General features: G+C 32.3%; 1 protein-coding gene and 1 long non-coding RNA gene across 4 annotated transcripts; one reads left to right on the top strand and one right to left on the bottom strand.

Annotated features, from left to right (window-relative positions):
- The first annotated feature begins 7,662 nt into the window (after nt 1–7,662).
- Nucleotides 7,663–10,687, top strand: LOC100250918 (receptor-like protein 6). Of its 3 annotated transcripts, none has more exons than XM_019225849.2 (2): nt 7,666–8,531; nt 9,375–10,687. In XM_019225849.2, the coding sequence occupies exons 1-2, from the start codon at nt 7,711–7,713 to the stop codon at nt 10,495–10,497; spliced, it is 1,944 nt and encodes a 647-aa protein (XP_019081394.1). In that variant the 5' UTR covers nt 7,666–7,710; the 3' UTR covers nt 10,498–10,687. The 3 variants fall into 3 exon arrangements, with proteins under 3 accessions (XP_059589715.1, XP_019081394.1, XP_010662268.1); XM_010663966.3 differs by having other exon boundaries at nt 7,667–8,387; XM_059733732.1 differs by having other exon boundaries at nt 7,663–10,687.
- Nucleotides 10,688–13,366: 2,679 nt separating this feature from the next.
- On the bottom strand, nt 13,367–15,327 carry LOC132252674 (uncharacterized). The gene is made up of 3 exons (XR_009464420.1): nt 15,190–15,327; nt 14,673–14,777; nt 13,367–13,775 (listed from the first exon to the last, which is right to left on the bottom strand). It is a non-coding gene; the product is annotated as an uncharacterized LOC132252674 (long non-coding RNA).
- Nucleotides 15,328–16,143: the final 816 nt, after the last annotated feature.

Raw genomic sequence — 16,143 nt, 5'->3', positions numbered from 1 at the left:
CACGGCTGGCTTCTATCAGTTGCTGCCAACCAACCCGATTCTCTGCGAGTCATCCCTGCCGCTACACCTTCCCGTTCCTCCTCCAACTTGCAGCCTTAATCTTATGCTACTGCAGCTGCTGCAAATTGAGTTTTTGTTGTCTCTTTGGGTTCAGTTTTGAGCTTTACTAAATGTCGGTAAGGACGGTTATGGATTGTAGGTGGTTTAGCTTAGCGTTTGGTAACCTGGTAGCCCTTCCTTTGCGTCAAAATTGGCCCCGTACCTGTCCTGGAAGTTGATGTTCAGATGTTAAGAAGCCAGTAGGTCTTGTATTCGGTTTTGGTGGGTTTTTCTATATTTTATTTGTCTTGTCCGTTTATTTATGTAAAAACTGGAATTATTATTAATTGTATGGGTGTATGTCCTTCAATACTGAAATTAAAGGGGTGTTTTTCCTTGGGATTTGGCAGCTGATTCTGAGATTTTGGGCTCCATTAAGGAAGCCAGAGAGGGGTAATGAAGTTCGTTCAGAGGAATGGAGTTCTATTCTCTTGTGTTTTCTCATACTTGGCTACGGAAAAAAAACCTTGTGATATAAATGAGCAGGAAAGGGTTTAACACATGCATGATTATAAACTGAAAAGTTAAAACTTGTTCGTAGATGTTTTTGAAAACAATTTTTCTTTTTTTCTTTTTATTAAATACTCAATTGTTTTGAGGAAAAGGTTTTCGAAAGTAATTTCTATGTTTTCATCTGTTTTCTATAACATATCTTCTAAGTTTTAATTCATTGACAATTTTTTAATATCAAGTTTTAAATAGATATTAAAGTAAAGCAAAGCCATTTTAGAATAGGATGAAACCTTGGAAACAAGGGATTTATTAAAGAACAACTTTGGGATGGAGGTGGTCAATTGGTATTAAGGTTTGAAATATTGGTAAATACGGATATATTGGTATTTAGATTTTACGTATATATTGAAAATATCGGAGAAATATTGTTGGATATTTTGATAAAAAATTCGGTAAATACGGATATATCGGTACTTAGATTTTACGGATATATCAGAAATATTGAAGGATATTTTGATAAAAATATCGATAAGACAAAAATTGTTCAAAACTCATGAAAGTATTTGGAGAAACTCCAAGAAAAAATAAATAAAAATATACATATTAAAGTTATTTTTTAAGTGTCATTGATATATGTATGGTTAAAGAGAAAAACACCGGTAAACAAATTTATGTCCATATTAATAATTTATTATTTATCTAATCAAATTAATTTTAATTTATAAAATACTTGAACTTAATTATTTTTTTATATTTTAGTATTTTTGAATAAATTTATATTTTTAATATTTTAAAATAAAAACATTCAAAATTAAATAAAATTAAAAAGATAAATATTAAAAAATTTAAAGTGAAGTGATAGTGATTTTTTCAAATAGGATTAATGATATAATAATAATATATTTAATATTAAAACTATGATTTATTTAATTCAAATGTATTGAATAATGTTAAATAAATAATGATGTATATGTGAATTTTTAATATTTATATTTTTTATATTTAATTATCATATAAATGATATTAAAAAATACTTGTTAAGAAAACAAATTGAAAATTGAGCCTGACAGGCAGGCCGCCGAAACAAATTGAAAATTGAGCTTGGCCGGCGGGCTGGGCCGCCAAAACAAATTGAAAATTGAGCCTTGGGCAGGCAAGCTGGGCCAAAAAATGGCCGCAAAATAGATGATTTTTTCTGATATATCAACGATTTTTTGAGGTTCTTCTTCACTGCCTTCGCGCGTCGCCCCTCGATTTTTTTCGTCGATATTTCGCCTTCAAACAGATATATCGTCGGTATTACCGAATTTGTAATCGATACCTAATATTTTGTCGAAAAAAACCGAAATTTTAATCCTGGTTAATATCATTTTTTTTTTTGTTTTTGAAAATAGAAAATAAAAATCGCATCCAAACTTGATTGCAAACAGTTTTTAAAGACAAAAAAATATAAATAAATGTTGTTTATAAAAATAATTTCTTTTATTTTGTGAAAAGATTTTAATTTTAATTTTATATTAATATTAAATTAAATTCCATTTAAATTTTGTGAAAATTTGAGAAAACAATTTTATAAATAATATTTAGTAAAATATGAATGGTATTTTTTGTGTTAAGAAATAATCAATAATGATAAAATATGGATATTAATATTTCAATAAGGTACAAATTATATTTTTATCAAAAAAGAACTTGGTTAAAATATTTTATTTAAAATGAATTAAAAAAAAAAGCACAATTCACTCCTTTTAACATATGTAAATAAACTAAATTTTTTATTTTATGTACACAATTACTCTCTTAAATGCTAGTACATATTCTTTATCCAAAAATTTAATTGTATTTTCTCTCGGACTCTACATGACCCAAATAAAGTATAAACTTTAAACATCCACTAAACTGGCGGTGATGTTTAACATTACTTTATGAAGAATCTATATTTATTTCAACTAAGTTTTACTTTTTGGAGTTTATGTTACATATTATATTACATTAGGTATAGGTTAAAAAGGTGTTTCAAAGTGTTGATATATTTTTTTATTAAAACTATGTTTGGTTCTCGGGAATACCAAATAAAGAAAAAAAATATTAGTGAAAATGATTTTTTATATTTAATTTTTCATTGAAAATATAAAAGAAAATAAAATATAATTAAAATTGTTTAAAAATTTATATATTTTAAAAATATTTAATTTTTATATAAAAAAGAAAATAAGTACTAAAATGAATTTGAAGTAATATATAAAAATGATTTATTGATTTTAAATCTATTTTTTTCCTTTATTTATTTTTTCTTTTTTTCTATTTTTCCTTAGTTTTTTTTTCTTTACATTTTCCCTCTATCTTTTTGGAAAATTAAACATAACTCAAAAGTTGAAGCCTAGAAAATTTACCTCTTATCCAAGTATCACGATATGTTTTTGTGATTCTATACAATAATCTTAACCCATAAAGTGAAGAAACATACAAATTTATATTATTAAACTAAAGACCCTAAATTTTTTTTACCCTACATGTTTCCCATGAATAAGATGTATATTTCTATGAGGGGAGTTGATTGATGAACAATTCTCTATCTTCTAGTCACCATGGATGAAAATTTCGGGATATATCACTAATATATCCCCGAAATTTTGATGTATCGACAACCATCGATAGAAATATTGGAAAGATATTTCAGTGGGACGATATTATTTCTACGAATTCAGCAAATTTTCGCCCATTTTTTGGGTTTTTGCTCGACGATTTTACTGATTTTTCGCTATGGTCAACTCGGTCAAAGCACGGTGAAGCCCTAAAAAATTCAGCAAATTTGGCTTGTTGTAGGAGGCCCTCAAAATTTCAGCAAATTTGGCTTGTTGGCCAAAACAAACAAACTCACCTTGGGCTCACCACGGGGCTAAATTGCTTCCCCATTATATATTATATGCACAAGAATGAACATATACTAAAAACTTCATTAAAAAAATATTTTAATAAAAAAATTAATTCTAATTGTTTTATTTTAAAATTTCATTTAATAGATCACTAAAAATATAAAAAATTATTGTGCTAATTTTCTTAACAATTTTTTTATATAACTTATATATTAATTAAATATAAAAATATAAATATTAAAAAATTTATTCATATATCATTATTTATTTTATATCATTTAATACAATTAAATTAAAATGAATCATAATTTTAATATTAAATATATTTTAAAATTAAATATATCATAATCAAATGTCACAATATTATTATCAAATAATATTTGATATAATTTAATAATAAATTTAAACTTATAAAATTCATATTTTTTATCAACGCATACGATATTATTATAAAGTATAATTAATTATATCATATGCTTATATCATTTTTTATAAAACAACTTTAAAATGTTTATTATTATTTATTATATCATTTTTAGAATTTTTCTTAATATTTTCATGAATTTTGATTAATTTTAGTCTCATTGATATTTTGTACCAAAATATTCGTCGATATATTCTTAAAATCGAAGTACTGATATATCCATGATTATCGATATTTTCATCATTGCTAGTCACTATAAAGGAGGTAATAAAACTAATATAGTGAGAGTTGTTTCTGATCATTAATAGCCCACTTAATCACCTATCATGATTAAATTTATTTTAAAATTACAAAATTTTGAAATCAAGTGCTTATAAACAAGAATTGGGTGCATGTGTTAGAGACATGTCTTAGACTTGTTTAGCAGCTACTTTTAAGAATATTTTGATTCATTATGAAATGATCCATTCTATGTGGTTGCCTATCAATTTCTTCAAATTGTCCTGAATACAATAAGAAAAAGAGATAAATTTGCTAAGAAAAATCCTATGGAAAATATAGAGTTGCTTTGCTTTCAATAATAGAATAGACCAGATATACACCATGGACCAGGACAGCAAACCAGAAACTCCAAACTGGTATACCTCCATTTTTGTGTTAGAATTCCAGAGGGATGTGTGACCATTAGATTGGTCTTTTGCATGTGTCTTGACCTTTGGCCCTCCCTTAGAGCTTGACAATGTCATGGTGTGGAAAAATAGATACAATATTACATTCCTCAATATTAATGACACAAAGAGAGGCGGCTTCACATTTTCTGAGCATAAATTTTTGACCTCCAAACACGGTACTTCGATCCATTTGTTGTAGTCTTCTGCTGTTCTCTTCACGTTTTTTGCTTGAGCTTGGAAAAAGAGTGCACATGACTCCAAATGAAGGCAGGTTCGTTCGTTTGGACCCAGCATTCTAAAACGATGTGGTGTGAAATGTTGCTTGAAGTGCCCCACCTTACGGAGACTACTTGGACATGTTAGTGGATTTTTTGCAGTGACCAAGACTTGGCAAGGGGCTTATCCTGAGGGTAGCTATCTACGTATAATTATGCCATACTGGGTAGCTATCAGTGTCTCTGCAGCTTGTGGGTGCCTTTTCACTCTTCCGAATAATATTTTCCGGTCTCATCACTATTTTTGTGGTTAACTAGCTTAAATCACCTATTATATATAAATTTATTTCAAAATTACAAAATTTTGAAATGAAGTGGTTGAAAATAAGAATTGGGTGCATGTGTTAGAGATGCACATTTCTTAGACCCTATTTAGCAACTACAATTGAAAACAATTTTATGTTCTTTAGAATTAAAGAAAAAAAGAAAACCTATTTAACAATGAAAAAATATAAATTTTGGTATTTTCAAGAGTATCTTTTAGTTGATTTTTCAAGGTTATTTTAAAAATGATTATATAAATATAGAGAATAAGAAAAAATAAAATATTATAAATAAAAGTTATTTTTAAAATATATTTAAAAATATAAAAAATAGATAAAACATATTTTTTTCAAGTTTTTAAATAGACTTTTGTTTAATAAAACACTAGTTTTCAAAAATTGCCCTTCAAAAATCATTTTAAAAACATTTCTTATGTAGCGCTTTAACTTGAAGAATTGCAAAACTGTTATCATTATCTATCTTCATATCTCATAACTTTAATTATTTCTTTAATAATCTAACTACTATTCTTGATTCAAGATGAAATTATTAAGAGAATTCCTAGAGGTTGCCTTGCTTTCTATATTAGAATAGACCAGATATACACCATGGTCTAGGAAATAGAACCAGAAATTCTAAACTGGTATACCTCCATTTCTGCATTAAAATTCCGATTCTATGTGTAGCCATTAGATTGGCCTTTTGCATGGGTCTTGATTAAAGACACAAAGAGAGACAACTTCAGTCAAACCAAAAATGAAATTAAGTAAAAATACACTTACCTCATCATTTTATAAATCCTCTTTCCAGAAACTTTAGAATAAGGATATAGTACACACAAATCTTTTGGATATAAAAGTAAAAGGGAATTTTTATATGAATTCAACATATTTCTTTTGTCAACCAGATGATTTTTTAAAAAAAAAATGGGGAAAAAAAAAGTGGGGGTTACAGAATGCTGAAGTCCATTTGCTGAAGTCTTTTCCATTCTCTTCACGTTATCATGACTCCAGATGGAGACAGCTTCATTTGGAGTTTTTCATGCAAGGCCCAGCATTCTTGAAAATGAATTTTGGTCATTAATTCAGCAACTACAAAGAGGTCAAGGACGATCGACCACTATTTTTGTGGTTAACTCGCTTTTTGCGGTCACATCGCTTGTGGAATTTGGGCTCCACCAGAGCTTCTATCAAGTCACCAATCGAAGAGAGAGGCGGTTCATTAGATTAATCCAATGTATCTCTTATCCAAGTATCACAATTCTTTGTGAATCTTTACAATAACCTTAACCCTTAAAGAGATGAAACACACAAATTTATATTAGACTAAAACCCTAAATTTTATTTTATATGTTTCCCATGAATAAGATGTATACTTCTATAAGGGACTTGGTTGATGGACAATTCTATTTTTTAGTCACTAAAGGAGACATAAAACTGACATAGTGTGAGTTATTTCCGATAATTAATAGTCTACTTAATCACCTAACATGATTAAATTTATTTCAAAATTACAAAATTTTGTTTAAAAACAAGAATTGGGTGCATGCATTAGAGACATGTCTTAAACTTATTTAGCAGCTGGTTTTGAGAATAATTTGATGTTTTCTAAAGAGAAAAAAAAATTGAAATCCATGTTTGATAACTAAAAAATAAAAACGATTTTCTATTCTTTACAACAGAAAATAGTCTATTTTTTTTATAAAACATATTTTATTTGTTTTCAATTGCTTTATTTATTTATTTATTATTTTAAAATAATTATACAAATATAAAGAATAATTAAAAATAAAAAATTATAGATAAAATTTATTTTTAAAATATATTTAAAAATAAAAAAATATAAAAATATATTAAGAACATTTTTTCAAGTTATAGACATACTTTTGTTCTAGAGAACAAAAATTTCCATAAACCGTTTTTTAAAATTGTTTTCAAAAACACTTTTCACATGAAGCCTAACATGAAATACCCTGGATTAACAGTTGGATCAATTATGAGCATAAATGTCTTGACCGTCTAACATGGTACTTTGATCCATTTGTTTCAGTCTTCTGCCGTTCTCTTCACGTTTTCTGCTTGAGCTTAGAAAAAGAGTGAGCATGACTCCAAATGAAGACAGGTTCGTTTGTTTGGACCCAACATTCTAAAACGATGTGGTGTGAAGTGTTGCTTGAAGTTCCTCAGCTTATAGAGACTGCTTGGACATGTTAGTGGGATTTTTTGTGGTGACCAAGACTTGGCAAGGGGCTTATCCTGGAACCATATATCTATGTATAATTATGCCATACTGGTAGCTATCAGTGTCTTTGCAGCTTGCGGGTGCCTTTTCATTCTTCTGAATAATCTTTTCCCGGTCTCATCACTTATGGAAATTTGGGCTCCACCAGAGCTTCTATCAAGTCACCAATAGAAGAGAGAGGCAGTTCATGAGTTCATCAGCTTAAGTAAACGCAGGCCATTTAATGAATAGAGATTTTGCTTAATGCCACCCCCAAGCCTACGGAGACGACTTGACTTGTGAGTTAGATTTTTAATATTAACAATAGGGACTCATAGGGGGGCAAATTCTGAAACGAATTAAAATTTATGGGCAGACTAGTCTACTGGATTGCTATCAATGCACATTGCTCATTACTATATAAGACTATGGATCCTAGTTGTGAACCCTCATCACTCCCATTTGCTTTCTTATTATCCATAGAAAATATGGGCTCAACTTTGTGTCTCTTCATGTTCATGCGCTTTCTCCTTTTAGTCTCATCTTTTTATCCAATGGTGGCTAACTCTTCCTCTTTTATGCAGCAGCCACTGTGCCATGATAGTGAGAGGTCTGCCTTGCTTCAGTTCAAGCAAAGCTTTTTGATTGATGGGCATGCCTCTGGTGATCCTTCTGCTTATCCAAAAGTTGCAATGTGGAAATCCCATGGAGAAGGAGAAGAAGGAAGTGATTGCTGCTCTTGGGATGGTGTTGAGTGTGACAGGGAGACTGGCCATGTGATCGGCCTTCACCTTGCCAGCAGTTGTCTCTATGGTTCTATCAACTCCAACAGCACCCTCTTCAGTCTTGTTCATCTCCGGAGGCTTGACCTCTCTGATAATGATTTCAATTACTCCCAGATCCCATTTGGTGTTGGTCAGCTTTCAAGGCTTAGGAGTCTCGATCTCTCCTCTGATAGATTCGCCGGCCAAATCCCATCGGAACTCTTAGCACTGTCCAAATTGGTTTTCCTTAATCTCTCGGCAAACCCAATGTTGCAGCTTCAAAAGCCGGGCTTGAGATATTTGGTTCAGAACTTAACCCACTTAAAGGAACTTCATCTGAGGCAAGTGAACATTTCTTCAACAATACCACATGAGTTGGCAAATTTATCTTCATTGAGAACTCTCTTTCTCAGAGAATGTGGATTGCATGGTGAATTCCCAATGAACATTTTTCAGCTACCAAGCCTACAGTTTCTTAGTGTGAGGTACAATCCAGATCTGATTGGTTATTTGCCTGAATTTCAGGAAACCAGTCCGTTAAAACTGTTGTATCTTTCTGGTACAAGTTTTTCTGGTGAGTTACCAACTTCAATTGGGAGGCTTGGTTCTTTGACTAAGTTGGACATCAGCTCATGCAATTTCACTGGGTTGGTCCCATCTCCACTTGGTCACCTTTCCCAGTTATCCTATTTAGACCTTTCAAATAACTTTTTTAGTGGCCAAATTCCTTCTTCCATGGCAAATCTTACCCGACTTACCTTTTTAGACCTTTCTTTGAATAATTTAGAAGGTGGAATCCCAACTTCATTATTTGAACTTGTAAATCTTCAATATCTTTCTGTAGCAGACAATTCCTTGAATGGGACAGTGGAACTTAACAGGTTATCATTGCTCGGTTACACCAGAACCAATGTTACTCTCCCTAAATTTAAGCTTTTAGGATTGGATTCATGCAACTTAACTGAGTTTCCTGATTTCCTGCAAAACCAAGATGAATTGGAGGTGCTCTTCCTTTCCGATAATAAAATTCATGGTCCAATTCCAAAATGGATGTGGAACATAAGCCAAGAAAACCTAGAGTCTCTTGACCTTTCTGGAAACCTTTTAACCGGCTTTAACCAACATCCAGTTGTGCTTCCCTGGTCCAAGTTAAGCATTTTAGAACTTGATTCTAACATGTTGCAAGGACCACTTCCAATTCCACCACCATCAACCATTGAATATTATTCAGTCTCTAGAAATAAACTGATCGGAGAAATTTCGCCACTTATTTGCAACATGAGTTCTCTTATCTTACTTGATTTGTCTAGTAACAATTTGAGTGGCAGGATTCCCCAATGTCTGGCCAACTTGAGCAAATCTCTGTTCATACTGGATCTGGGAAGCAACAACCTTGATGGCCCCATTCCTCAAACATGCACAGTGCCAAACAATTTGAGGGTGATTGATTTAGGTGAAAATCAATTCCAAGGCCAAATACCAAGATCATTTGCCAATTGCATGATGCTCGAGCACCTTGTTCTCGGAAACAATCAAATCGATGATATTTTCCCTTTTTGGCTTGGAGCCCTCCCACAGCTACAGGTTCTTATTTTGAGATCCAACAGATTCCATGGTGCAATAGGGAGCTGGCACTCCAATTTCAGGTTTCCCAAGTTGCGCATCGTCGACCTCTCTGACAATAAGTTTATAGGTGATTTGCCATCAGAGTATTTCCAAAATTGGGATGCCATGAAACTTACAGATATTGCAAATGACCTTAGGTACATGCAGGCACGCCCAAAGTTTCAAATCCCAGGGTATGGATGGACTGCCCATTACATGTACTCAATGACAATGACAAATAGAGGTATGCAGAGGTTTTATGAGAAGATCCCTGATGTTTTCATAGCAATTGATTTCTCAGGCAACAATTTCAAAGGACAAATTCCAACCTCCATTGGGAACCTCAATGGGTTTCATTTGCTGAACCTTGGCAGCAACAATCTTACTGGCCATATCCCATCCTCCCTGGGGGACCTAACACAGCTGGAGTCATTGGATCTTTCCCAGAACCAGCTCTCAGGAGAGATCCCTTTGCAACTAACAAGGATAACATTCCTTGCATTCTTCAATGTGTCTCATAATCATCTGACGGGGCCTATACCACAAGGAAATCAATTTACAACATTTCCAAATGCTTCCTTTGATGGGAACCTGGGATTGTGTGGAAGTCCTTTGTCAAGGGCATGTGGAAGTTCCGAGGCATCACCACCAACATCTTCATCCTCTAAACAGGGTTCAACTAGTGAATTTGATTGGAAATTTGTATTAATGGGATATGGAAGTGGGCTAGTAATTGGAGTCTCAATTGGGTACTACTTGACCTCATGGAAACATGAGTGGTTCGTGAAAACCTTTGGAAAGCGGCAAAGAAAATGGACAAGGAAAGAAAGGAGGCACATAGGCTGAATTGATCCAACCCGAATTTCCTTGAAAGATTTCTTAATCTATGTATACTGCTTGAATTGTTGGACTTCTTTCTTCATTTCTTTTTCCTTTCTAGTCATGGTGTTACTTCAACTTGTGTTTGTGTTGGCAAATGGATGTAAAACTACTTGGGTTTCTTAATAATATGTAGTGTAGCAATACAACTTGATTATGGCTTGTATTGAAGTACTGCAGACTGAAAGTGTTATTCTTGTCACTTCTTTTATCACTCCTTCCTTTTATCAAGTTGCGCGCTTACATATTAGTAAGTACTATCACTAGCTTGCATGTATTAAATTCTTCTATATATTTCACATAGAAAAAGGACAAAAGCAAAATGAAAGTTGCCTTGCATTTGAGTTAAGCTATTTTATGGGAAGTTAAGCAACAGTACAAGTCCCTTGAGGTTGTTTTACTTGCAAACCTTCTTATAGTTGGCTGAGTGAAACTATGCTTTGGGCTCCTCTACATCAACCTTAGAACTTGTATGCAAGTCTTTCATTTGAGCACCTAACCATAAAACAGAAAATTCAAGGGAGATATGGAATCTCTTTAAGTAAATAAAAACTTGTAGGAAAAGCTTTATTTTATTTCATTTTTCTCTAGTTTTCAAGGCTAATCTTGATGTGTTACCACCACCACCCTTTTCAACCTTTGAACAAGGTTCCTTGGTGCATTTGGATGGAAAATGACATTGATGGGATATGAAATTTTTTGGAATGTGATAACCTAAATGGATAATGAAGGAAATTGAGAGATATAGAAATTAAGGCTTTGTTTGGGAATTGTTCTCGAAAATAGTTTAAAAAAATATTGTTATCTAATGTTTTTTTAATACAAAAGTTTGTTTAGAAACGTGAAATGTTCTTAATCTATTTTTTTATATTTTTAAATATTTTTTTAAAATAACTTTTATTTGTAATACTTTATTTTTAATCACTCTATATTTATATAATTATTTTTAAAAAAAAATTCAAAAAATGAGTGAAAATAACTAAAAAAATATTTTCCAAAAATAAGCTATTTTTGTTTTTAAGATTATAAAACTATTTTCTATTTTTAAATTGTCAAACATATTTTCCTTTTTTTTTGAAGAACAAAAAATGCTTAAAAGAAATAGTTGTCAAACATGCCCTAAATCATCAAACCACAGTTTTCTTAAGAGATTTAAATTCATGTGCTTTTCATATTGCTCTATTTCTTCCATTTTTTTTCTTCTTATTCTGCTGCTATTTGATTTCTCTCTATTTTTCTTCTTGAAACTTCCCGTTTTGTTGAGTAATGAGATAGTACTAACAATGCAAGACCCTCATGGTCTGTAATAAATTGCAAATGCTAGTTTTATCGCTTCATTTGCCTTTTCTTTTTCTTATCCAGTGGGGTGCAACAACCAAAAGTATGAAAAATTTATATACCAGAAGTAATTTGACTACCTTGTATTATTATATTGTTCCATTTATTTTCTCGCAAAGAGGTGAAAATGGATGCTGGCCAGACTTAGAGTTAGGATCTTTTATATGTAACTAGTAGCAATATAATGAGCAACCTAGGATGTAAAAGTGCTTGGGTGGTTTATATTTATGTAGTAGTATTAATGCAGATTGTAATTAACCACAAACTAAAGATATTAGTTTTTTTGGCTCTTCTGCAAAGGTCTTTTGCATGTCTTAACGTTTAACACTTAGAACTTTGCAATTGAACTTAACCCCTTGTATAACACCCTATGCCCCGAGGCTAAGGCCAATCTTGTGGGATATTACAACTTGATTGCAAAATAATTAAAATAAACAATGTTCTTTCTTATCAAAAAAACTTCTTAGGTGTGAAGATCTATCCAATTATTTATCTTTGTTGAAAAGGTGAAAGGGAAAGATATCAACACTCACCCCATGTTTGGTTTTGTCATCACGCACAATAAAATATAAATAAAATTAGTTAAAAATTTATTATTTTTAACTTACTTAATTTTTAGATAGAAGAGCAAAAATAAATTAAATGAGTTTGAAAAAGTATATAATTTATTTTTTATTCTTCTTCATCTTTTTTCTTTCTTTTTTACTTCCTCTCACTATTTTCTTTTCTTTAAATGGGATGCCATGAAAGGAGCAACCATAAAATCATATGAAATTAGCAACCATAAAATCACCCTACCCTCTAAACCATCACTTTTATATTCGTCATGTTCTCAGTAAAATTGCAACTAATTAACCAAAGCTATATTCTCAAAAAATCTGACTTTTTTTAAAATTAAACACCTGGACAAACCAACTTCTTAGAATATAGAAAAAGTTGGAGGATCACACACCACCTTAATCTGTCTCACTCTTGAGATTTAAGGTGGATTCACAAAGCATCCTAAGCAAATAACAATAATAATAATTAATAAATAAATAAATAAATAAAAATTAACTACCAAAAAGAAACTAAGGACCCACCCAATTTTAAATTAAGAGTGCGTTTGGTAGTGATTTTAAAAAGTGTTTCTAGTATTTTTAATACTTGAAATTTTTTTTCTTTCAAAGTATTAGAAAAATTAGAAACACTTCCTAAAATCATTGTCAAACGCACTCTAAAAGTGTGTTTGGCAGTGATTTTAGAAAATGTTTCTACCAATTTAAATCTATTAATCCTTATGGCTTCAAAACACATCTAATATGGTGCCCTATGAGTATCAAGAACTTCTCCACCCTAGATTTAATTTATACACATCCAAACTAGCTAAGCTAGTCCCTTTGCTGCTGTTCTAGTTGCTTACCAGCTTTCTACATAACCCCACCAAAATGCAATGGGATACTATTTCTAATTCAGAATTATCTTAAATTCAATTATCAGCCTTGCATTAGACTATATATTTATGAACAATTAAAACATATAGATACCAAAAAGTATCTTCTACAAATACAGGTGTCTAATAACATTGGAAATTACATCAATTTTGTATTATTAGCCAAATAAAAACGGTGCCAAAATCATCAACAATAATCAATAATATTGCACAACCAACTCATTAGGCTTTTCATAATTGCAGGCAGTTGCTATTTCAGGGGAATACAGTGAATACCTCCACATCCTCCATTTCCGGGCTTCTCACTGAGTATTGAAATGTCCATCCATGGCAAGCACCAGCATGCAGACCATTCTTATTGATGGCCAAAACTGCCCCAACAAAATCTGGAAATTTTCTTGCAATTCGCTTTATGGCATCTTGGGCAGCAAGCTTTGGCTCCATCCCCAGTCGCATACTCTCCACAACTTGATAGCTGAAATCAGGTAAATGATTCTTAGGATCCAAATAGTCAGTCAAGAAAAGGGGATTGAGTATCTCTTCCTTATCCAGTGTCTAGAGAGTTTCTTTCCTAACGTTGGTGAGATGAGAGGTATATCAAGAGCACTTGGACCTTGGAAAAAATAGGCTTGGGAACAGAGCCAAAACAGAGAAGCAATCCATCCTACATCACACATCTGAGAGAGCATAGAATGGATGGGTGGGCTTTTCAGTTCAAGTGAGGAGAGCAGCAAATGACTTGAGTTTGATTGGCTTGATATAAAGAGGGCCCAAACCTCAGGTCAAGCTCTCCAAGCTTGATGAGCCTTAACTGAGATATAGAGGTGATAGTTTTTGTAGCTAGTATTGCATTAATATTCTCCATGCATGTTACTAATTCATATAAGAAACATGCTACTTTACTATTCGTCTTTTTTCCTATTTTCCTCCCTTCTCTTTTTATTTGAGTGAGATTGAGGACATGCTCCATAAGGGCAGGGTTTTGAGTTTTGGTTCCAAAGACATTCATAGCTTCAGAGCCTGGTTCTTTCACTGTGGCACTGCTCTACATAGAGAGTTCAAGCCAAATTGAGCCTGACTAGCGCCAAACCCTGCCTAGCCTATGCTTTGTTTAGGTTGGCTCATCATGGCTCTACAAGATTGATTTTGAATTTCACCAATGATTTTGAATTTCACCAAGACATTAGCTGGAGCTCAGCCTATTTTAGTACCTCAAAGATTTTGAATACTTGATCAATTTAGACAATCTTCATTATAAAAATTCCAGTTTTAGTTAACTTAGAAGAGAAGCTTCCAAAATTTGTTTTAATACCAACTGGAAAAACAACAGTTTCCAGGCTGAAGTTTAAAAGTTTGGGATTTGTTGAACTACCATGGAAGGAAACGCATCATGATATCACCATCCCCAGTTGCACCACAAGCACCAACTTCATCATCAGCATAGGACGAAGATCCTGCAATGGGCCCATCACCCACCCTGCAGTCAAAAATGAGATTCTGTTGAGGATTTTCCTTAATCAACCACTTTATATTTCAGCAAGATATTTTTACAACATCATTTCCATGAATGAAAACACACGCATTTTATCACACATTCATTCAAACAAATCATGACTTCATATAAGTAGGTATTCTTTTCTCCTTTCAAAACTCAAACTTTGACTTTAAAAGCCAAGATGATTATTTGACCAATGGGAAAAAAATGAGATGGCCAAAATAGTATGCCGTATTTTTTTTTTTTTTTTCCCAAGGCATTAATGAATGAAATACCATATGGTTACTGGATAAAGTAAGCGAAAAGAATTCACAATTTCACATCACTAAATAGATCATCACACTTCAAAATGACATGAGCAATCCTTATGCTCAATATATAAAAAGAACCAAACCTTTAATACTCATCATGGAAGATAAGACTGGTCAGTATTGACAACTTTTGCAGATCCAAACAGCCCTTCACTATGGTCTTTCCTCCTGTAGCTGACATTTTGGGGGACACTTCCTGTCTAATGGATTGCAATTTATATCTCCCCTCCAAAACAAGATCAGAAAGAAGTACACTTCTTTTGTTATATATTAACTACCTTCCATGAACACTACCAAATGAGTGAAGTCATCATGTTAGACAGTGAGAGTGAAGAAACAATGTCAAATCAACCAAGGTGCTGGTCTAGGGAAAATTCAGGTTCTTTTTCCTCATTCTTCTGTTTCCAAACTAGCTTTTTTCAAGTCAAACTGACAAGAAACTAAAGTCCTTGCCACTCAAAATTTTTGCATGCTCAAGGGTTCATAATAAAGTAAACTCTAGTAATTTATTTCAAATAAGGAAAGCTTCTAAAGCCCGGAGCCCAAATGCATGTATGCAAAAAGGAGTGATGATACAATTGCCCATGTCTTTTTCTAGTGTCCTTTAATATATGAGCTGTGAAAAAACTTCTCTCCTGCAAGAATTCACCAATTGAGCCTCAAAAGAGATCTGGATGGCAACAATTTCCTTTCAGGGGTTTAGGAAGGAAACCTTGGAGGAGAGTCTTGAATGTACTTGGGTTAGAGAGCAAGGAAGAGCCTTCGAGGATTAACCACCGTTAGAACAGAGCTATTGCCCAGAATTGTGAAAAGTCAACCACTAAAATTTTACTTGCTTCTAGGCTGATTTGTAAGCTGAATGGTACACTATATTTAGATAGTCTCCTAGTTGGCCTATTTTCTTGTTTTTGAACTAACTTTTCTCCTTGATTTCCTCATTGTAATTTAGGAAATTTATAGCTCTAAATTTTCGTTTTGTAGGCTGTTTCTAGTGTACATAAATGACATATTGTGTAGTTTTGTTAGACGAAACAAAA

Source organism: Vitis vinifera, chromosome 16 (genome assembly GCF_030704535.1).
Source record: "Vitis vinifera cultivar Pinot Noir 40024 chromosome 16, ASM3070453v1".
NCBI lineage: Eukaryota > Viridiplantae > Streptophyta > Magnoliopsida > Vitales > Vitaceae > Vitis > Vitis vinifera.
This window is presented reverse-complemented; position numbering and strand designations above follow the sequence as displayed.